The 19,049-nt window shown below is 42.4% G+C and overlaps 1 protein-coding gene across 2 annotated transcripts; it reads left to right on the forward strand.

The window, feature by feature from the left end:
• The first annotated feature begins 206 nt into the window (after positions 1 to 206).
• On the forward strand, positions 207 to 6,874 carry LOC117481769 (E3 ubiquitin-protein ligase TRIM39-like). 2 transcript variants are annotated; one of them, XM_034129663.1, is made up of 2 exons: positions 207 to 351; positions 4,658 to 6,874. In XM_034129663.1, the coding sequence occupies exon 2, from the start codon at positions 4,660 to 4,662 to the stop codon at positions 6,292 to 6,294; it is 1,635 nt and encodes a 544-aa protein (XP_033985554.1). In that variant the 5' UTR covers positions 207 to 351; positions 4,658 to 4,659; the 3' UTR covers positions 6,295 to 6,874. The 2 variants fall into 2 exon arrangements, with proteins under 2 accessions (XP_033985554.1, XP_033985553.1); XM_034129662.1 differs by having other exon boundaries at positions 208 to 351; positions 4,652 to 6,874.
• Positions 6,875 to 19,049: the final 12,175 nt, after the last annotated feature.

The raw sequence follows: 19,049 nt of genomic DNA on the forward strand, positions 1-19,049 counted from the left end.
GGTTAAAGTATAGCTGAGACAGTTTCAACATAATAAAGAAAAACATTTTCACACATCTCACTCCTCACCACTGTTAGCAGCACTTTTGCTTCATATTAACCTTTAGAGTCGCTGGTATTTCACAACACCTGTGTGAATCAGAGGGAGGGAACACAACCAGCTGACAGGGAGAGGAGGAGCTACAGTGGAAAGAGGAGAGCTTACACGTGACACTCAGGAAACGAAAGTTAAGTTAGTCAGAGAGGCAGCCACACTGCAGTCGAGACTAGTCTCTGTTTCTGTCTAAAGAAAATACAAACTGAGTTCATCAGATCTTTCTCAACAACACAGCAGAGTCTCTGTCAAACACTGGTGAGTACAGATGATTATATTTACACTTCCAACTAAATATGATATAAGTATGGTGTTGTTTGTCCTCAGGCCTACGGTTCAGCCCTCTGGATTTAACTAACCTGTAACTGAATATCTGCGGTTAGGAGTTTAACCTCATTCCTGGTTTCCTGCCATTATTACTGTTTACTGATTACTTCCTACATACTGCTTACTCTTTTTTGTAGAGGTGTGTCATATTAAAAGCTTACCACCAAAGAACCAGTTTGAGATTTAAAATGTGAGGCAAATAGGTGTGTCACAAAGTACTGAGAGCTTTGTTATCAGTGTTATGTTTAATATAAATTGGTCTATACTAGGGCTAATGTAGTTATCAATATGTTATCATCATCTGGGCCCTGGAGTTCAACATTTTTAATCCCTATCTGATCAGATCAGATTTGGATTTTGGGTAGTTAAAAATCAAAAAACAGGATTAGGATCACTTTGATATCCGATCAGATCAGGAAATCCAATCCAAGCTCAAATCTTCAAAATGGGTAGTTCAAACCGACAACACATTATTATCTATTATCTTGATCCCACCAGAGGCGTGGATTTCCAATGGATTACCAGAGCAAAATATATTGTACAATTTATTTTAAAATATGTTTCAATTTAAATAAGATGGCAAAGTTTGTTAACTGAAATAATACACCATTTTTAGCCTTCATGGGAAATACATTTAATTTTTCCATTTTTGCTCACGTTTGTGGTGGCCTATTTTGTTTTCAACCAAATGTTGATGACATAAATGTTTATGCTCATAAAAGTATCACAACAAAGATTGTCAATCACAAATGTAATTTAGATTAAAGTAAAAATATCTTCAACAAAAAAAAAGTCCATCATCTGTCATCACCTTTCAAATTTAAATATATAATTAGACATTATAGATGTCTCTGCAATGTGGTCTCTTGTCTTCCTTGTATTATTTTTCATATCCATTAGATGACGATCTGTAGGATTAAAGCACTGATATTCAGGATCTAGTAATCTTGAAAAGTCGTAATCTGGATCAGGGGGATCCTATCCTGAATTGCTTTGAACTACAGGGACAAAATCTGGCCGACTTGTCTGATCCTGGATCACAAAAAATGGGATTTCAAAATCTGATCGGATCTGATTGAGATTAAAAGTGTTGAACTCCTGGGCCCAGGATATTAGACTAGATAATAGTATCAGGTTTTTCAAAAGTAGTAAAACAGCATGAGAGTAATTTCCTGCTTTTAAAGGCTGCATTACAGGAAATTATGTAACTTTCTTAAACTACCAGACAGTTCAAACTATTTGCTTTTTCTGATTATCTATCAAAAATATTATTGTGTAAATATTTTTTGTACAAATAGTCAATCTATAATGCCGTTAGAGGTGGTGGGGGAAAAATGTTGTGATGTTTTATATTCTCCATATAACCCAGCCGTAGTCTAAACCAGTGGTTCCCAAACTTTTTGTGCCCAAGGCACACCAAAGGACAAGTAAAAATCTCAAGGCACACCTATTGTGCAAAATAGCCCTTATAACACGTGTTATCACTCATATCATGTAAAATATCTGTAAATGTGCATAATTATTTACTAATGCCAAATAAAATGTGACAAAGACAACTATATTACTCATGAAATATTTATTAACGAAATATTTCAGAAATTAATTTGAAACTTTATCAAATTAGGCTTCATCAAAGCAGCAACACACTCATTTAAACCAGACAGGTCACAAAATAAAAAATTGTGGAGGATCAGGCTTTGGTGGTCGGCTCCCATCTCGGCACACAGCTGGGAGAAGAGGCGAAATTTCAGGGGCCTTGATTTGATGTAATTCACCATCTGCACAGCCTGATTCAGCACCTCAGTCAACTCCGGGGGCATGGTTTTGGCAACTAATGCCTCTCTATGCAAAATGCAGTGGTTTGTCACGATATGTGGATTTTGTGCTCTCACCTTAGCAATAAATCCTTTCACTCTCCCCGTCATGCTTGCCGCACCATCTGTGCAAAGACTGACGCACATATTCCAGGTCAGACTGTTCTCTTTTAAATAGTTAATAGTAGTATAGTTAATAGTTAGCTCGGCCACTCTGTTCTGATTAGTCAACCACCAGAGAGGCTCCGCCCATGTCTAACAGTGCTTTTTTCGGCTCGCTCTCGGAACATCAGTCTTATAATGGCGTCGGTACAGCCGTATATTTTATACGCTAACTAACCGAACTGTACCTACAACTGTTGTTATAGAAGAGTAAGTTATTTTTACCTGTAATAAACTACTACTGTTTGATGAGAAATCAAATAATGGTTTGCTATATATGAATGATATGTTATAGGAGCAAATAATTCAGGGAAGAAAGGATAGGCCTACTAAGTATTTCCATCAAACTTTATTTTTACAAATGTACAAAATGAACATAAATATACATATATACACGGTATATCATCCATTCCTCCCCGTTGAGGACGAGGCCTCAGTGTGGTAGTCCCGTCCCCGTGATGTATTTTCCGCCAGGATCTGGCTGGACGAAATCAAATGCAAATCACAAAATATTAGAGAAAGTTAGTTGTTTTAGATTCGTTAGTAGTAGTTGTGGTAGGAGTGTGGATCTATCTAATCCATCTATATAATCAACACAGTAAGCTTGCCAGCTAATATGCTAACCTAGCTTTCTTGTTTACCTTAGCAAACACGATATGAACGTTAGCTCGGAGGAACGGCAACTATAATGGAGTGTAATAAAACTACTACTAGTGGTTCATATTAGGCTAGCAATAACCTGTTTATAATTGCAATCTTATACGGGTAGTCTGCTACGTTCGGTCATACAATGTTTACCGCTAGCATGTATAGCTAGCCTCGTTAGCTATACATGCTATCAGCGTCGGAGGAAAGTCAACTGTAATGTACCGTCCTTTGGGGGTCTGTGAGCGGGCAAAGAGAGGGGATTTCCCCGTTGTCTCTGCTGGAAGTGTGAAATAAACGTAGTTGTTTGATGTTCGTCAGCTTGCCAGCTGGATTACAATGCTAATCTATGTTTGCTAGTTGTTCAGTTGTTCAATATGCTATACTATACTATGAACAACAGATAGTGGTTCATATTAGGCTATCAAGCACATGTTTACAATTGCAATCTTATATGGGTAGTCTGCTACATTCATTGTAGCTGGCATAAAAACAATGTTTTTCCGAGCAAAGTCATGTCTAGCTCTTAGTAGCCTTGTTGTTTAGCTCGGTAGCATACACGCTCGGAACGCCAGCTATAATGTAATTACGTTTCGCGACTGACCGTACGGTAAATCACCTGGAGTATACTGTCTATGAGTATTTCGTGTGTGAATGCAGACATTCTCCTGCTATGAGATACATGTATGTAAGGCCATCTGCTGATATTAGAGTTGATATGGAAACGCTAGCAACTTAGTTAGCACAGTTAGCACTGGCTTAGCAGTCCGAAACATGTTTACACATTTAAACAGTCGTGGTAGATACCTTGTTTGATAAATACACAAATAACAATGCAAACTTACAGGTTGTGTACCCGAATCTTCCCCTGCTCCAAACGGTCCAAACAAACTAGGAATAGCATCGTCCTTCAGTTTCAAATGCTGTGCATATCCGGCCTCAAACTGGGCAATGTTTTGGAAGCTTTCGTCTGTGAAATGCCACGCACACAGTAACGTTCTTCGAACCTTCGAAGTGTTAAAAAGAAATTTCAGCCACTGACTTCGTCGTGGTTCTTCCGTCGGTAGGACAAACAGCTCAGATTTCTCCTCACATTTCAGGAAACAGGTCCTTGGCATTGGCATGACTGGATCGATTGTGAACTGAACCAGAGCTTCCAACAGTAAATGTTAGGCTGGCAGAGGGTGCGGCCAGCGCCGCTGGGTGTGGCCATAGCTCTTCGGGATTGGTCCATTTCGTTCCGGGTACCGCATGACATCATGCCGTACCCGGAACTAAATGGAAGACTCAAATGGGCAGTGACGTATCTCCAACGAGGCGTTTTGGGGAGGTATTTTCTGTGTTAGAATTGTACTCGCTAAAGGGTGTACTTTGAGGGTTTTGACTCTGCACACCGTTTACATGCATAAAAACCTTCATAACACACAAGGGGACGGGTAATAATCGGAAAAGCATGACATGGGCCCTTTAACGGTTGCTCAGGCTTGGCTTAGTGCAAGTCAAAACAAAACATCTCCAATTCTAAATGACTCTGTCCAATATCAATCCAATTTCTTTTTTTTTCTGTGACTGTATTATAAATAAAAAATGTACCTCCTTTCACACTACAGGTGTAGATATGGCTGCTGCAAACTATGTACCATCTGAAGATCAGTTTCTCTGCTCCATCTGTCTGGATGTGTTCACTGATCCAGTCAGCACATCATGTGGACACAACTTCTGTAAAACCTGCATCACTGAACACTGGGATATAAGGGACAGGTGCCAGTGTCCCATGTGTAAAAAGGCTTTTACCACAAGACCAGATTTGAAAGTCAACACTTTCATCTCTGAGATGGTAGCTCAGTTCAGACAGTCGGCTCAACAGAAAGCCAGCAGCAGCAGCAGCAGCTCAGAGCAACAAGTCTTCAAACCAGGAGAAGTTCCCTGTGACGTCTGCACTGAAACCAAACTGAAGGCCCTGAAGTCCTGCCTGGTGTGTCTGACCTCCTACTGTGAGACTCACCTGGAGCCTCATCTGACAGCTTCAAGCCTGAAAAGACATCAGCTGATCGACCCTGTGGAGAACCTGGAAGACAGGATGTGTCCGAAGCACGATAAACCTCTGGAGCTGTTCTGTAAGACCGACCAGACATTTGTGTGTATGCTCTGCCATTTTTCAGACCACAAGATGCATGATGTTGCTCCTCTGAAAGAAGGATATGAAAGAAAGAAGGCTGAGCTTGAAACAGAAACTCAGCAGATGATCCAGAAGAGACAACTGAAGATTGAGGAGATCAAACACTCAGTGGACCTCAGTAAGAAAGAAGCAGACAGAGAGATAGCAGAAGGTATTCAGGTCTTCACTGCTCTGAAGGAGTCTGTTGAGAGAGGCCAGGCCAATCTCATCAACACGATCAAAGAGAAGCAGAAAACTACAGAAAACCAGGCGGAAGATTTCATCAAAGAGCTGGAACGGGAAATCTCTGAGCTGGAAAAGAGAAGCTCTGAGGTGGAGCAAGTCACAGACTCTGAAGACCACCTCCATCTTCTCCAAAGATTCATGTCCCTTAAAGTTGCTCCACCCACCAAGGACTGGACAAAGGTCAGCATCCATTCATCACATGAGGGAACTGTGGTGAGAGCTGTGGTTCAGCTGGAGAAGACTTTCAGTAAAGAGATGAAGAAGCTTTTTAAAACTGAGCTGAGGAGTGTCCAGAGGTATGAAGTGGATGTGACTCTTGATCCTGATACAGCAAATCCTAAACTCATCCTGTCTGATGATGGAAAACAAGTGAGTCATGGTGATGTAAAGAAGAATCTCCCAGACAACCCAGAGAGATTTTCTGATTGTAATTGTGTTTTAGGAAAGCAGAGTTTCTCTTCAGGCAGATTTTACATTGAGGTTCAAGTGAAAGAAAAGCCTATATGGACTTTAGGAGTGGTCAGAGAGTCGATCAACAGGAAGGGGGCGATCAAACCGACCCCTAAAGATGGTTACTGGACTATATGTTTGAGAGATGGAAATGAGTACAAAGCTCTTGATACTCCTCCAGTCCGTCTCTCTCTGAAGTCTCAGCCTCAGAAGGTGGGGGTATTTGTGGATTCTGAGGAGGGTCTGGTCTCCTTTTATGATGTAGATGCTGCAGCTCTGATCTACTCCTTCACTGGCTGCTCCTTCAACGGGAACATCTATCCAATATTAAGTTCTGGTCCTAAAGATGGTGGTAAAAACTCTGCACCTCTGATCATCTCTCCTGTCAGAGTAAACTAATCACTTATCCTATATGGATTTATTTCCATTCAAGGTAATAAACATACATATTTAGTATCAAAACTGTATAGCTTCCATCTTGTTTTCTACAGAATCTGTTTACTGTGTGGATTGGTTCACACTAAATTGTTAAGATATTTGATATTATGTATCCCATTACATAGTCAACACTATAAATTGATGAATCCATCTTTGTGGAGAATGAATATCCAGTCAAACCTCCGATGAAGCCACAAACATTATTTTTTGTTTGTTATCAAATGTCACATTTGAATGTTGCTAAATTACTCTAAAGTTATTTTATTTTTTGATATGGAGCAAAAAAAAACACATGTTGAAATATTTCAATGTCATTAAGGCTATGCCTATTCCATGCCTTCAATATGTAGAGAACATAGTTTTTGTTATTGTTATACTAGCATATAACATTTTTGGACAAATTAAATTAAACATATGCTAACATAATTTTCATTCTTGTAGGAAAGGTGGTTTGCCTTATTACTAATAACTTGGTGTAAGTAATCTGTAAATATGTGACTGTTAAATCAAAATTGTAAAATAAACGACTTATTGAACAGAAGGCTGGTTTACACTTAAGTTGTTTTTTATGACAAATGCATTGTGTTTCCATAGGCGGAGTTTGACATTTGCGCTTGGGGGGCAAACCTTTTTTACTGACGTCAGTACACCGTCCCAACTATTGCGTGGGGTGCTACGGATACAGTAGCAATAAAGCCAGCGCTCACCGCACTGAGTATGACTTTTCCATGCCCGCCGTACACACACACTCATATGGAAGGGGCGGTCTCTCCCCCCAACAACAGTGCATTACATAACTGTAAGACTTATCATAACTGTGCACATTATACTTATTTGATAACTACTATATCCCTTGGTTACTTGAACACGCTACAATATTATTAACCAGTGTCCTACCTTATTAAAATATTGATATACGAAATATTTGTATTGGAACAGTTTTCGACGTAGTAATGCTGTAACACATTTCAGCCACTAGGGGGGGCAATGCCTCCCCTGACCCCCCGCAAAATCCGCCTATGTGTGTTTCCTGTAAACCCTTCATCAATCCAGCACAGGGATGATGGACTCTGCCACCAAGAAGACTCATCTGTCTTCCTTTTTTTCTTAAAACATTGTGGCTGATGTTTTTAGTCAGAAACAGCTCAACTGTAGTGTACACATACACTACTAATAAATAACTTTAGTGCTGAGTTACTTTTTCCACTGTAAGAGCCTATGTCGGTCTTCTCACTCGCACTTTCCCGCTACATCTGGCCGAACAATGAAACCTAGCCAAAGTAGCTAGATAGCATTAAACATATAGCTGCTAATGCTATCAATATAATGCCGATTGAAGAATGCTGGTCACAGAAAAGAGTGTAAGCTACATTAAAGGGGACCTATCATGCAAAATGCACTTTTGTACGTCTTTTATACATGAATATGTGTCCCCGGTGTTCCAGGGAACTCACCAAGTGTCAGAAAACACAACCCTCTCTATTTTCCTCCATACCCAAATCTCTAAAAAAGGGGCTGCAACGGATCTGATAAAAACTGATCCAGATTTGAACACTGTCCTGACGTCAGGACAGTGGCGCTACGGCTATTGGGCCAACTCCACCAATCAGGAGGAGACAGCCACGGCCATTGCCGTTCGAAAGCGCTGGAGATGCTGTAGTACATATGCCAGGCCTGTAGATGGTGCTGTTCTCACAGAATCTGCCCTTGCAAAAACAGAGCTAAAAAATTTCAAATTGAGCAAAATGAGGCATGGCTAAAATGCATGATCTGTTTGGTATTTTGAAAAAATAGTATAAATATGCCTTATATAGGTATGGTCCTACACTATATTATTCAAATATAGCATGATAGGTCCACTTTAAGTTATAATAAAAAAGAAGAACGGCCTAAAGGAAAATAATTGTCATCCAGGCAGCTAAACTCAAACAATAGTTAGCTGTTCAACATTGGCAAAACATATTTATTTAAGTTAAAACATATTTATTTAGACCCCTAGCTTGCTCACATTATGACAATATATCTGCTCACTTTGTTAAAAACGTTTTGTTTCTGTATAACTTACCTAGTGTTAGACTCCCCTCCGCTGACACATCCATCCTCCACAGCAGCCAGAGGGTAAATGGCAGTTTGGACGTTTGATGGACAGTTGGACAGTTGAAAAATGATACATTTGAAATAACTCAACTGTGATTGGGCAGGACAATGTGTTGACTATGTGCATTTTTATTTTGTCTATGTGCACACGTGTGTGTGTAAAATGGTTCAGAAATGACACTGAATGTGTTGAATTGCCTTTGAAACAGCAGTGTCTTACACATTACTTCTAAGAGTGTAATACTTTTACAAACACTATAGTAATAATATGCATTCACTATGACAATATCATACTATTACTATAGGAGTGTTCTATAGTGTGTTAAAAAAACAACTACAGAAACACTATATATTATACTATAGTTATACTATTTAAAATATACAGTAGGATACTACAAAGATCTAGATACATAGTATTACTATTGAAATATTATAGGGCTACTATAGCTAATAAAATGGCACTACAGAAAAAACTATAGTAATACGATAGCTGGTGAAAAATACTATAGAACACAGCAAACTCAGATTCGCAAAATCGCAAAATAACCCTTTTTTTGCGATCAACATGTTTTATTAAAGCAAAAGACACCACTTTACACAAATATAAGACATACAAACACCAGTACTGCAATGATTACGCAGTCCATGAGAAAATAGGGGGGGGGGGGGGCATATGAATAGATCTGCATGACTCATATGACTCAAATGACTCGTATAATTCCGTAAAAGGATCCGGATTTTCCATCTCTAGTTGTAACCACAAAAACATTTATAAACCGAATAGGAAGTGTTAAAATGCTGACTTATTTCCAGGTTTTAGGACTCATTCCTGCACCACTCTGGTTACCTGAGGTTAAACGATGAGTATCTGTCAGTTGATGTGAAAGTCTGCTGCCCCCTAGTGGCCACAAGTGAAATTATGCAGATTTAAAGGAAACCACTATTTAAACATGTTATACCAATGCAAAAAAACAAACAATTATTCCTTTAATCCTTAGATGCACGAGTGACTGGACCCTACACTCTTCCATAAGTGGGTCTAAAAGGACCCGTATTAGAATAATATGTGTTTTTATGCAATTTTTGTCATTTTGGTTAAGAAAAATCTCTTGTATAATATTTAGTATTATATTTTGGTTCACACTAGAAATATTTTATATTTAAATTTTCACTATTTATAATTTTAGAAATGTCTTTTACATTTTGAAAAAAAACGTTTTCCCATAGGATTGGTGGTTTATGATGCGTCGGTGAAGATGGCCGCATCGTCTACGTGCTCCTCTCCAACTTTGCCCATTTTCGTATTTTGTACATATTTCTTTTACTTTTGCCGTTTTACTTTTAACATGGTTCGCTACATGCTAGCCGACCGCACCTACTCTGCCATACAATATAGCAGAGAGGAACTTCTCCAATTGCGAAACTTCGTGGACAATAATAACCCTCCGACAAACAATGGAGATTCACCATGGCTACCTGTTGCTGTTCTACCTGAGAGACGCAAGAAGAGGACAAAGCGGGGATGCCGGGCCGGGTTGCTGGTCAGACTGAGGAAACGAGAGAATCGGCCCCCTCTTCCGAGTATTCTTCTGGCTAATGTTCAATCCATTGAAAATAAGCTAGATGAACTCAGAAGCCGGATTGCTTTTCAACGGGACATCAAGAACTGTAACGTGTTAATTCTCACTGAGACTTGGCTCAACCCCGCTATCCCGGACTCCGCTATTGTCCCTGATGGATTCTCTATTTTTCGTCAGGACCGGACTGCTAACTCGGGGAAAAGTAAGGGAGGCGGTGTGTGTGTAATGACTAACAACAACTGGTGCTCAGATGTGAAGATTATTTCATCGGACTGTTCCGCACAGCTAGAGCACCTCATGATCTCATGTCGGGCCTTCCATCTGCCGAGGGAATTCACATCTGTTGTGATAACAGCAGTGTATATCCCGCCGCAGCCACTCGCCGACAACAACACGGCACTCGATCAGCTGTTTGGGATTATTGATAAAACCGAGACTTCACGGCCAGATGCGGCGTTCGTTGTGGCCGGAAATTTCAACACCGCCAACATGAAGAAGGTTTTGCCAAAATATTACCAACACATCAACTTCCCGACGCGCGGGGGAAACATACTGGACCATGATTATTCCCCTTTCCGGAATGGATATAAGGCTCTCCCTCGCCCTCCCTTCGGCAAATCAGACCATATCTCACTACTGTTGTTGCCTGCGTACAAGCAGAAACTTAAAAGGGACAGACCGGTAACAAGGACAGTACAACGATGGAGCGTGGAGTCAGATGAGGCACTGCAGGATTGCTTTGCATCCACGGATTGGAGTGTGTTTGAGGACAATAACATCAACACACACACGGACACTGTCATCTGCTACATTGGGAAATGCATCGATGACGTGGTACCGAAGGTTTCTGTACGGACATTCCCAAATCAAAAGCCCTGGGTAAACGGTGAGGTGCGCGGCAAACTGAAAGCGCGCACTATCGCGCACACAGCGGGAGATTTGGAGGAGTACAGGAAGTCTAGGTATGATCTCCGGAGAGCAATTAAAAATGCAAAGAGACAGTACAAAGACAAGGTGGAATCTGACTTCAAAGGCTGTAACACTAGGAATATGTGGGCGGGACTAAGGACAATGACTGACTACAAAGAAGCAGCGGGGGGTGCTGCGGGAGTGTCTGCGTGTGCATCTCTCCCAGATGAGCTAAACAGTTTTTTTGCACGCTTTGAGACCAGCCAGGCTGTGGAGGTACAGAGGGACCAGGAGCTACACTGCCCTTTTGTTTTAAATAGGGCAGATGTGTGTAAATCCTTTAAAAGGGTTAACCCACACAAGGCTCCTGGAGCTGATGGCATCCCTGGCCGTGTTCTCAGGGTGTGTGCAGTTCAGCTGGCAGAGGTGTTCACAGACATCTTCAACAGGTCCCTGCTGCAGTCTGTAGTCCCCACATGTTTTAAACACACCACTATCGTTCCTGTCCCCAAAAAGACAATCATCACCTGCCCCAACAACTACCGCCCAGTAGCACTCACCTCCATCATAATGAAGTGCTTTGAGCGGTTAGTCGAATTATTCATCACCTCCTCCCTCCCTGAATCTCTGGACCCCCTGCAGTTTGCCTACAGAGCAAACAGGTCCACAGACGACGCCATAGCCCTCACCCTCCACACTGCCCTCTCACACCTGGACCCGAAGAACAGGAACACATATGTGAGAATGCTGTTCATTGACTACAGTTCAGCATTCAATACCATTGTGCCCTCCAAGCTGGCCATCAAGCTCAGAGACCTCGGGCTCAACAGCGCCCTCTGTGACTGGATCCTGAACTTCCTGACGGGCAGACCCCAGGCAGTGCGGTTGGGAAACATCACATCCTCCACCCTGATTCTAAACACCGGTGCCCCTCAAGGCTGCGTGCTCAGCCCTCTCCTCTACTCCCTGTTCACCCACGACTGCGTGGCCACACACAGCTCCAACACCATCGTGAAGTTTGCTGATGACACGACCGTCATCGGCCAGATCACAGACGATGACGAGACGGCGTACAGAGAGGAGGTCAAAAACCTGACATCTTGGTGCCAGGATAACAACCTCCATCTCAACATCAGCAAAACAAAGGAGCTGATTGTGGACTACAGGAAGCAGCAGGGAGAGGGACACGCCCCCATCGCCATCAATGGGACTACGGTGGAGAGAGTCAAAAGCTTCAGGTTCCTTGGGGTCCACATCACTGAGGACCTGACATGGTCTCTTCACACCACCACCATCACCAAGAAAGCTCGACAGCGGCTCTTCTTCCTCCGCAGGTTGAGGAGGTTCAAAATGAATCCCAGGATACTCTGCAACTTCTACAGGTGCACGATAGAGAGTATCCTCACTGGCAGCATGACGGCCTGGTACGGCAGCTGCACCGACCTCGATCGTAAGGCTTTACAGAGGGTGGTGAAAACTGCACAGCACATCACCAGGACGGAGCTGCCATCCATGGAGGACCTTTACTCCCAGCGGCTCAGGAAGAAAGCGCTACGGATTATCAAAGACCCCCATCACCCCAGCCACAAACTGTTCTTTCTGTTGCCGTCTGGCAGACGTTACCGCAGCATCCTGGCAAGGACAAGAAGATTCGGAGACAGTTTCTTCCCGCGGGCAGTGAGACTGTTAAAAAATTGAACTGTTGAAACAACATCAAACATTCATCTGCTACTCAGTAGTATGTATCTAATACCTAATATATATATATCATTCCAATAACTTGTATATAGACTCGTACTGCACTATTCCACATCATAACTTTATTTCATTTTTATAACTATTATTATTTTTGTATTGCTCATGCTCTTATTGTTATTATGTTATTATGTTGCATTGTTGGAGAAGCCTGTGACATAAGATTTTCAACTGCATAATTACTCTGTAGCTATGTCAGATTGACAATAAAGAACCTTGTACCTTGTACCTTGTACCTTGATTCCATAGAAAATGCATGCGGGTCAGTTTTGACCCACTTACAGTATGGAAGCTTGGGGTAGTAATACAAAAACTACAATTTCTTAAAATGTAAATTAAAAATGTGAATGGCATGATATCCAAAACATGTTTTTTGAGGAATAGCTGGAATATGAAATGATAAAAAAATGTAATTACAAAGATACTTCAAGAAAACCACCTCACCGGGTCCAAAAAGACCCACTTATGCATCTAAGGGTTACAAAAAAAAAAAGGTTTTATAGGTTTAATAAATGCACCACACACACACACACACACACACACACACACACACACACACACACACACACACACACGTGTTTACGGCGGACCTTTTTTCCCGCTGATACACTGAACTCTGAATGACTCCCCCTTTACCTCCCCCCTCATTAATAATTCCCAGGCCAAACCCAGTGACAGGTTGGTGTGTGTCCAGCTCTCTCAGACGACAGCCACTCTGATAAAGAGCCGGACAGGTTTCACTGTAAAGACCTTTTTCTGACGTCTGTGATATGTTAACGTCAGCGGGAAAACAAACTACTAAACTAGGAACGAGTCATTTAAGAGTCTCTTGAACTCTGGTGATACCTGGTTTAATGACATATAAGAGCAGGGTAAAGAGTAGAACAGACACAGAGGAGCATTAAGTGCTTCTACATTTCAATATAACACATTTGTAATACTCTTTATTGTCATTTTTTTAAACATTCAGACTGTAGTGATCACTAATTAACGGGGTTACATAATTCAATCCAGGAACTACAGGTTGGGGGTATTGTTTCCGCACGGACACATATGTTGACGGTACCTCCGGGGTACCTACTGTGTGTGTGTCCCTTTCGCTTTCTCTTGTCTTCTCGGGCTGCGACCCGACAGCATGTCCATTTCTGCTGCTCATTAAAGTACAGATTTGCACCTTCGATGCACCGCCTCCGACTCCCTTCTCTCGGCACTACATTGGTGACCCTGACATAAGTCTCGCGAAGGATCCGAGACTGATTCGAACACGGTAAAAAGCGCAGCTTTTCTCGGAATGCCGGAGATTCTTGGAGACGTCCGTGGCTGCCATGTGCGCACAGACTGTGGCTCGGTGCGCCCTCCGGAATGGCCGCGGACGACGCTCGCCATTTCCACGGCTTTTCGGCACTGGGGGACAGCGAGCCTTCCATGGGGCCGATACACGACGATGCCCCCGACGTCGACGACAGCGACTACCGGCCGTCGAGAACGGCTAGCCACGACTGCTAACAGCTAGCAGCTACCAACGGCTAACGACAGCTAGCCACGACAGCTGGCGGCTAGCAGCTACCGACGGCTAACGACAACAGCTAGCAACAGCTAATGACTGGCAGCTACCAGCGGCTATCGACATCCGACTGTTTTTTTTGTGGTGCCGGAGAGGAGGTTCGATCACGTCTGGTCGGCCTCGTGTGGATCCTCTCACGATTTCGCCCACCTGTTTTTGATCGTGGACAGGACGACCCTTTGAGTTTTTTTCTGGTGCCTGAGAGGAGGTTCGACGTGTCTGGTCGGCCTCGTGTGGACCCTCTCGCTTTTTCGCCACCTCGACGGCGGCTTCGGACGTCGCCCATGCCTGCTTCGGCCCGTGGGTGGCGCGCTCCTGGACCCCGTCTCGCCTCTTCCCTCGGCCTCGGCGGTTTTGGACGTCGCCCATGCCTTCATCGGCCCGTGGGTGGCGCGCTTCGGGACCCTGCCTGGCCTCACCTCTAACCGCGGCTCACGGTTCGCCTCGACGGCGCCCCGTCTGGCCTCTCCCCTGTCCACGGCTCCCTCCTCCCGGGGACACGGCTCCTTCCTCCCGAGGACTTCGTGCCCGCCGCCGCTGTGCCTTCGCCTGCGGCCGGGCAGCGCTCCTCCCTGCTGGGGACCACCGGGATGTTCACGCCTGTCCCCACGTCGCAACACGGCGACCCTGCTTTCTGCGGCCCCCTGACGACGGCCCGTTCCGGCCCGCCCCCCACCCTCCGGTGGGGATGCCCTCGCCCTCGTTGGGGCCCCTACCCTCTCCTGCGGCCCCCTTCCGACGGCCCGTTCCATGGCCCGGCCCTCCTCGGCCCCTGTGGTGCTTCCTCCCGGACGCGAGGATTGTGTCCATGGTTGAATTCTGGGGGGGCTTGTGTAGTGATCACTAATTAACGGGGTTACATAATTCAATCCAGGAACTACAGGTTGGGGGTATTGTTTCCGCACGGACACATATGTTGACGGTACCTCCGGGGTACCTACTGTGTGTGTGTCCCTTTCGCTTTCTCTTGTCTTCTCGGGCTGCGACCCGACAGCATGTGCATTTCTGCTGCTCATTAAAGTACAGATTTGCACCTTCGATGCACCGCCTCCGACTCCCTTCTCTCGGCACTACAAGACATAACATACAACATACACCCGCATACGTACTCAAATGTGTGCAGAATAGTTACTGTGCATATAACGTACATCTCTCCATGGGTGATAATAATCTCATTTTAATCATGTTTACAAGATATCTACGTATTTCTCAGTTTACATACCAATTACTTAAAGGGGACCTATCATGCAAAATGCACTTTTGTACGTCTTTTATACATGAATATGTGTCCCCGGTGTTCCAGGGAACTCACCAAGTGTCAGAAAACACAACCCTCTCTATTTTCCTCCATACCCAAATCTCTAAAAAAGGGGCTGCAACACATCTGATAAAAACTGATCCAGATTTGAACACTGTCCTGACGTCAGGACAGTGGTGCTACGGCTATTGGGCCAACTCCACCAATCAGGAGGAGACAGCCACGGCCATTGCCGTTCGAAAGCGCTGGAGACGCTGTAGTACATATGCCAGGCCTGTAGGTGGTGCTGTTCTCACAGAATCAGCCCTTGCAAAAACAGAGCTAAAAAAGTGCAAATTGAGCGAAATGAGGCATGGCTAAAATGCATGATCTGTTTGGTATTTAAAAAAAGAAAAAGTATAAATATGCCTTATATACTGTAGGTATGGTCCTACACTATATTATTAAAATATAGCATGATAGGTCCACTTTAAATAAAAGTACAGAGAGAATTCATAAAGAATAATAAATGATGATCATAGTGGCCTAGTTACAATGAGAAACATCAAATAGAAGGGAAAGAAAATAAATAAATATATACTAATAATAATAATTTTTTACTTTACACATCATTGTATCTCTGTTCAGGATCATTTAAAGAAGGATTGCCAAGACCGAAGTTTTAATGTTAATTATTGGTAAATCATACTTATTGGTAAATCATACAACCAAATTGGGATCAATAAAGTTCTATCTTATCTTATCTTATGTAAATACAATTATTCATTTAGTTGGGTCATTTTTTGTTGTTGAATTTAGAATCGGAGGATGAAACCCTCTTTATTTTCGTCACACAGTGAAATTTGGTCTCTGGTTTTAACCAATCCTAATACTAGGAATACTTATTTTAGGTATGTTCAGGGAATTGAACCGGCGATCATACGATTCCCTGTCCAAGCCCCTTCTGACTGAGCCTCTGCTGGATGAATAAAGTGCAGGTCCTGTCATATAATTGTCATAAGAGTAGGAGTATAGTGGGCCATTAAAATGTCATATTAAACTAAAGTATGTCATGAAAATGTCAAAAGAAGTATGACATACAAATGATCAAATTCACAAGTTATTTAAAAAAAAAGTCCAAGTATAGTGGGTGTGATATAATGTCATTAAAGTAAGCCATAAAAATGTCAAAAAAGGTTTGTCACACTATAATGTAATGTATGCCATGAAAAACTCATGTCATAAACGTGTGATATGTGATAAATAGTCCTGTTATGGCATGTTATACACAACAACAATACTAAACTATATACTATACTAACAAGTATAGTATGTCATATAAATGTCACACAAAACGTACGCAACTAAAATGTCAAACAAGACCTTTATTTAGTATATAGTTTAAAAAGTAATGTATATTTCGTCAAAATAAGATAGTTTAGTTTATTGATGTACTTTGTCCGTTATCTTTTAATGTTGGTATAACGATAAAGAATACTCTATTCTGTACACAATACAAGCTTATCAATATGAGACCTATTTCTTGCAATATTAAGCATTTGTTTTTGTCTGGACATCAAAGAGAGACATTATCAAAAACTTGGATTTTGGGTTGTTTTCCAAGAAGAGCTGCAAACAGCAGCTTGACATGTTTGACGTTATTAGAAACAGTGATTTATTTTGGAAGAAATGTACATCGTTGGCTTTGTAATAGGATACATCTAGACTGTGGCTGCGAGCAGGGCCGCCGCTTGCGGACAGGCAAGGCAGGCAACTGCTTGGGGCCCCGGACCAGAAGGGGGCCCCCAAAGAAGGTAGATTAAGAAGTTCCACAGCAACGACAACATGAAACACCCTTTAATTTACTGCAACGACATGTCGGGAAACCCCCTCAAGTCGGCCCCATAGCGCGCCGTAAAATGCTTTCTTATCTTAAGTTTCGTTGCCTTGCTCCGCTCCGGGGGTGGGGGGGGGTCAACCCAGGAATAAGTTACTTTACAGTATAAACAAAACACAAGTGGTTTGTTAAGTTGAGTGTAAGGCCTATTATGGTTTATGGGTGTCACTGATAAGAGAGAGGAGACAGTTTATTCCCTCTCCCCTCACAGCAGTACACAGGGAGGGGGGCTCCTGACTTTTTGGAGAAAGACTGAGGCCCCCAAAATGTGTTTATGCCATAGCCGAGAATAATATTTTGCAAGTCCTGCACACTAGAGGCCATGCCCAGTTTCCTCGGTAAAGGTTCTCTCAAACTTGGTAAATATCTCTCGAATTTCTTTGTTGAATGCGGAGTGAATTTCTTTGTTGAAAGCTGAATGAATTGTTTGTTGAAAGTTTAGCACCCTGCCACCTGTGAGGAAATTACTCCGAATTCATGCGGGACTAGGTGTGGATATGAATTGATGTGAATTGATTTGTTGAATGAAAGTTTGAATGTGGTTTTTATCACCGACCTTTTATGAGGAGATGCCTCTAAATTCTGTCGGGAGATTTTAATATCACAACTGAATTGGGCAGTTGAAGTTACAATTTAGTGTAATAAATCTATTTACACAGAGTAATGTGGATTTTTTAAATACATTTCTCAGGGTGGACCTCTCGAAGAATGAGGCAATGAGTTTTCAGCCTCGTTTTTATTCATCTGAATGGCTCAAATGTAAAGAAATTGTTAAGTCTTTCACAACTTAAAGGTGAGGTAGGTAAGTTTGAGAAACCGGCTCGAGATACACTTTTTGTTATATTCCATGGAATGCTCTTAACATCCCGATAGCAATGAATATCTTAAGTGCTTTGACAAAATATCCATAAAAAAAAATGTCATCTGTGGAAGCTGTAGTACTGTAAAAAGCACGACCAATCATTTTAGCCGGCCCGGCTAAAATAACTGGATGGCCTACCTGCCTGTCAGCTTTCCATCTGTGCACAAACTTATCTCGTGCCCTCATTGGTCATGTGCGCGTTCGTGTGTGTTGGAGGAGGGGCTCTATAAGGAAGTGGCAGATTTTCTCCGGTTGTGTATTTTCAAATTCTAGCGCACTCGAGCTGGTTTCTCCAAAATGAACTACCCCACCTTTAATGTTCACACATTCTTATTCTGCCATCTTTTTATGTATGTCCATTATCACCAATTAAAATAGTTAATTTCTTTGTTACTCTTTAAGTTCATAACCATCACAACTCAATGCATTTGTCGATTTTGCTTTGTTGTTTACTGTTATTACTCTTTTGTTCTGTACTTCATGTGTTTACCTTTTTCTCCTTCTGTTCTGTATTGGTTTGAGTTCATAAATAAAGGTTGAAATTGCCATAACTCTTGTCCACACTAATGCTAATGATAGCATTAGTGTCACTAATCTGTCGTTTCAAAATAGAATAATTGCATGAGTTCACTTGAAATACAAACACTGGAAACAATATTAAAAAATACAAGCTGCAGTGATGAAAGTGCAGAGTTTGTGAGGATACATCAGAAGGTATAAAGAACACAGTAAAGGCAGACTGTCACACTGAGTGAGAGAAGTGTGTGAGTTAGTGAAGTGTGTGAGTGAAGTGTGTGAGTGAGTGAAGTGTGTGA

Source organism: Trematomus bernacchii, unplaced genomic scaffold, assembly GCF_902827165.1.
Source record: "Trematomus bernacchii unplaced genomic scaffold, fTreBer1.1, whole genome shotgun sequence".
In the NCBI taxonomy this organism is placed as follows: Eukaryota; Metazoa; Chordata; class Actinopteri; order Perciformes; family Nototheniidae; genus Trematomus; species Trematomus bernacchii.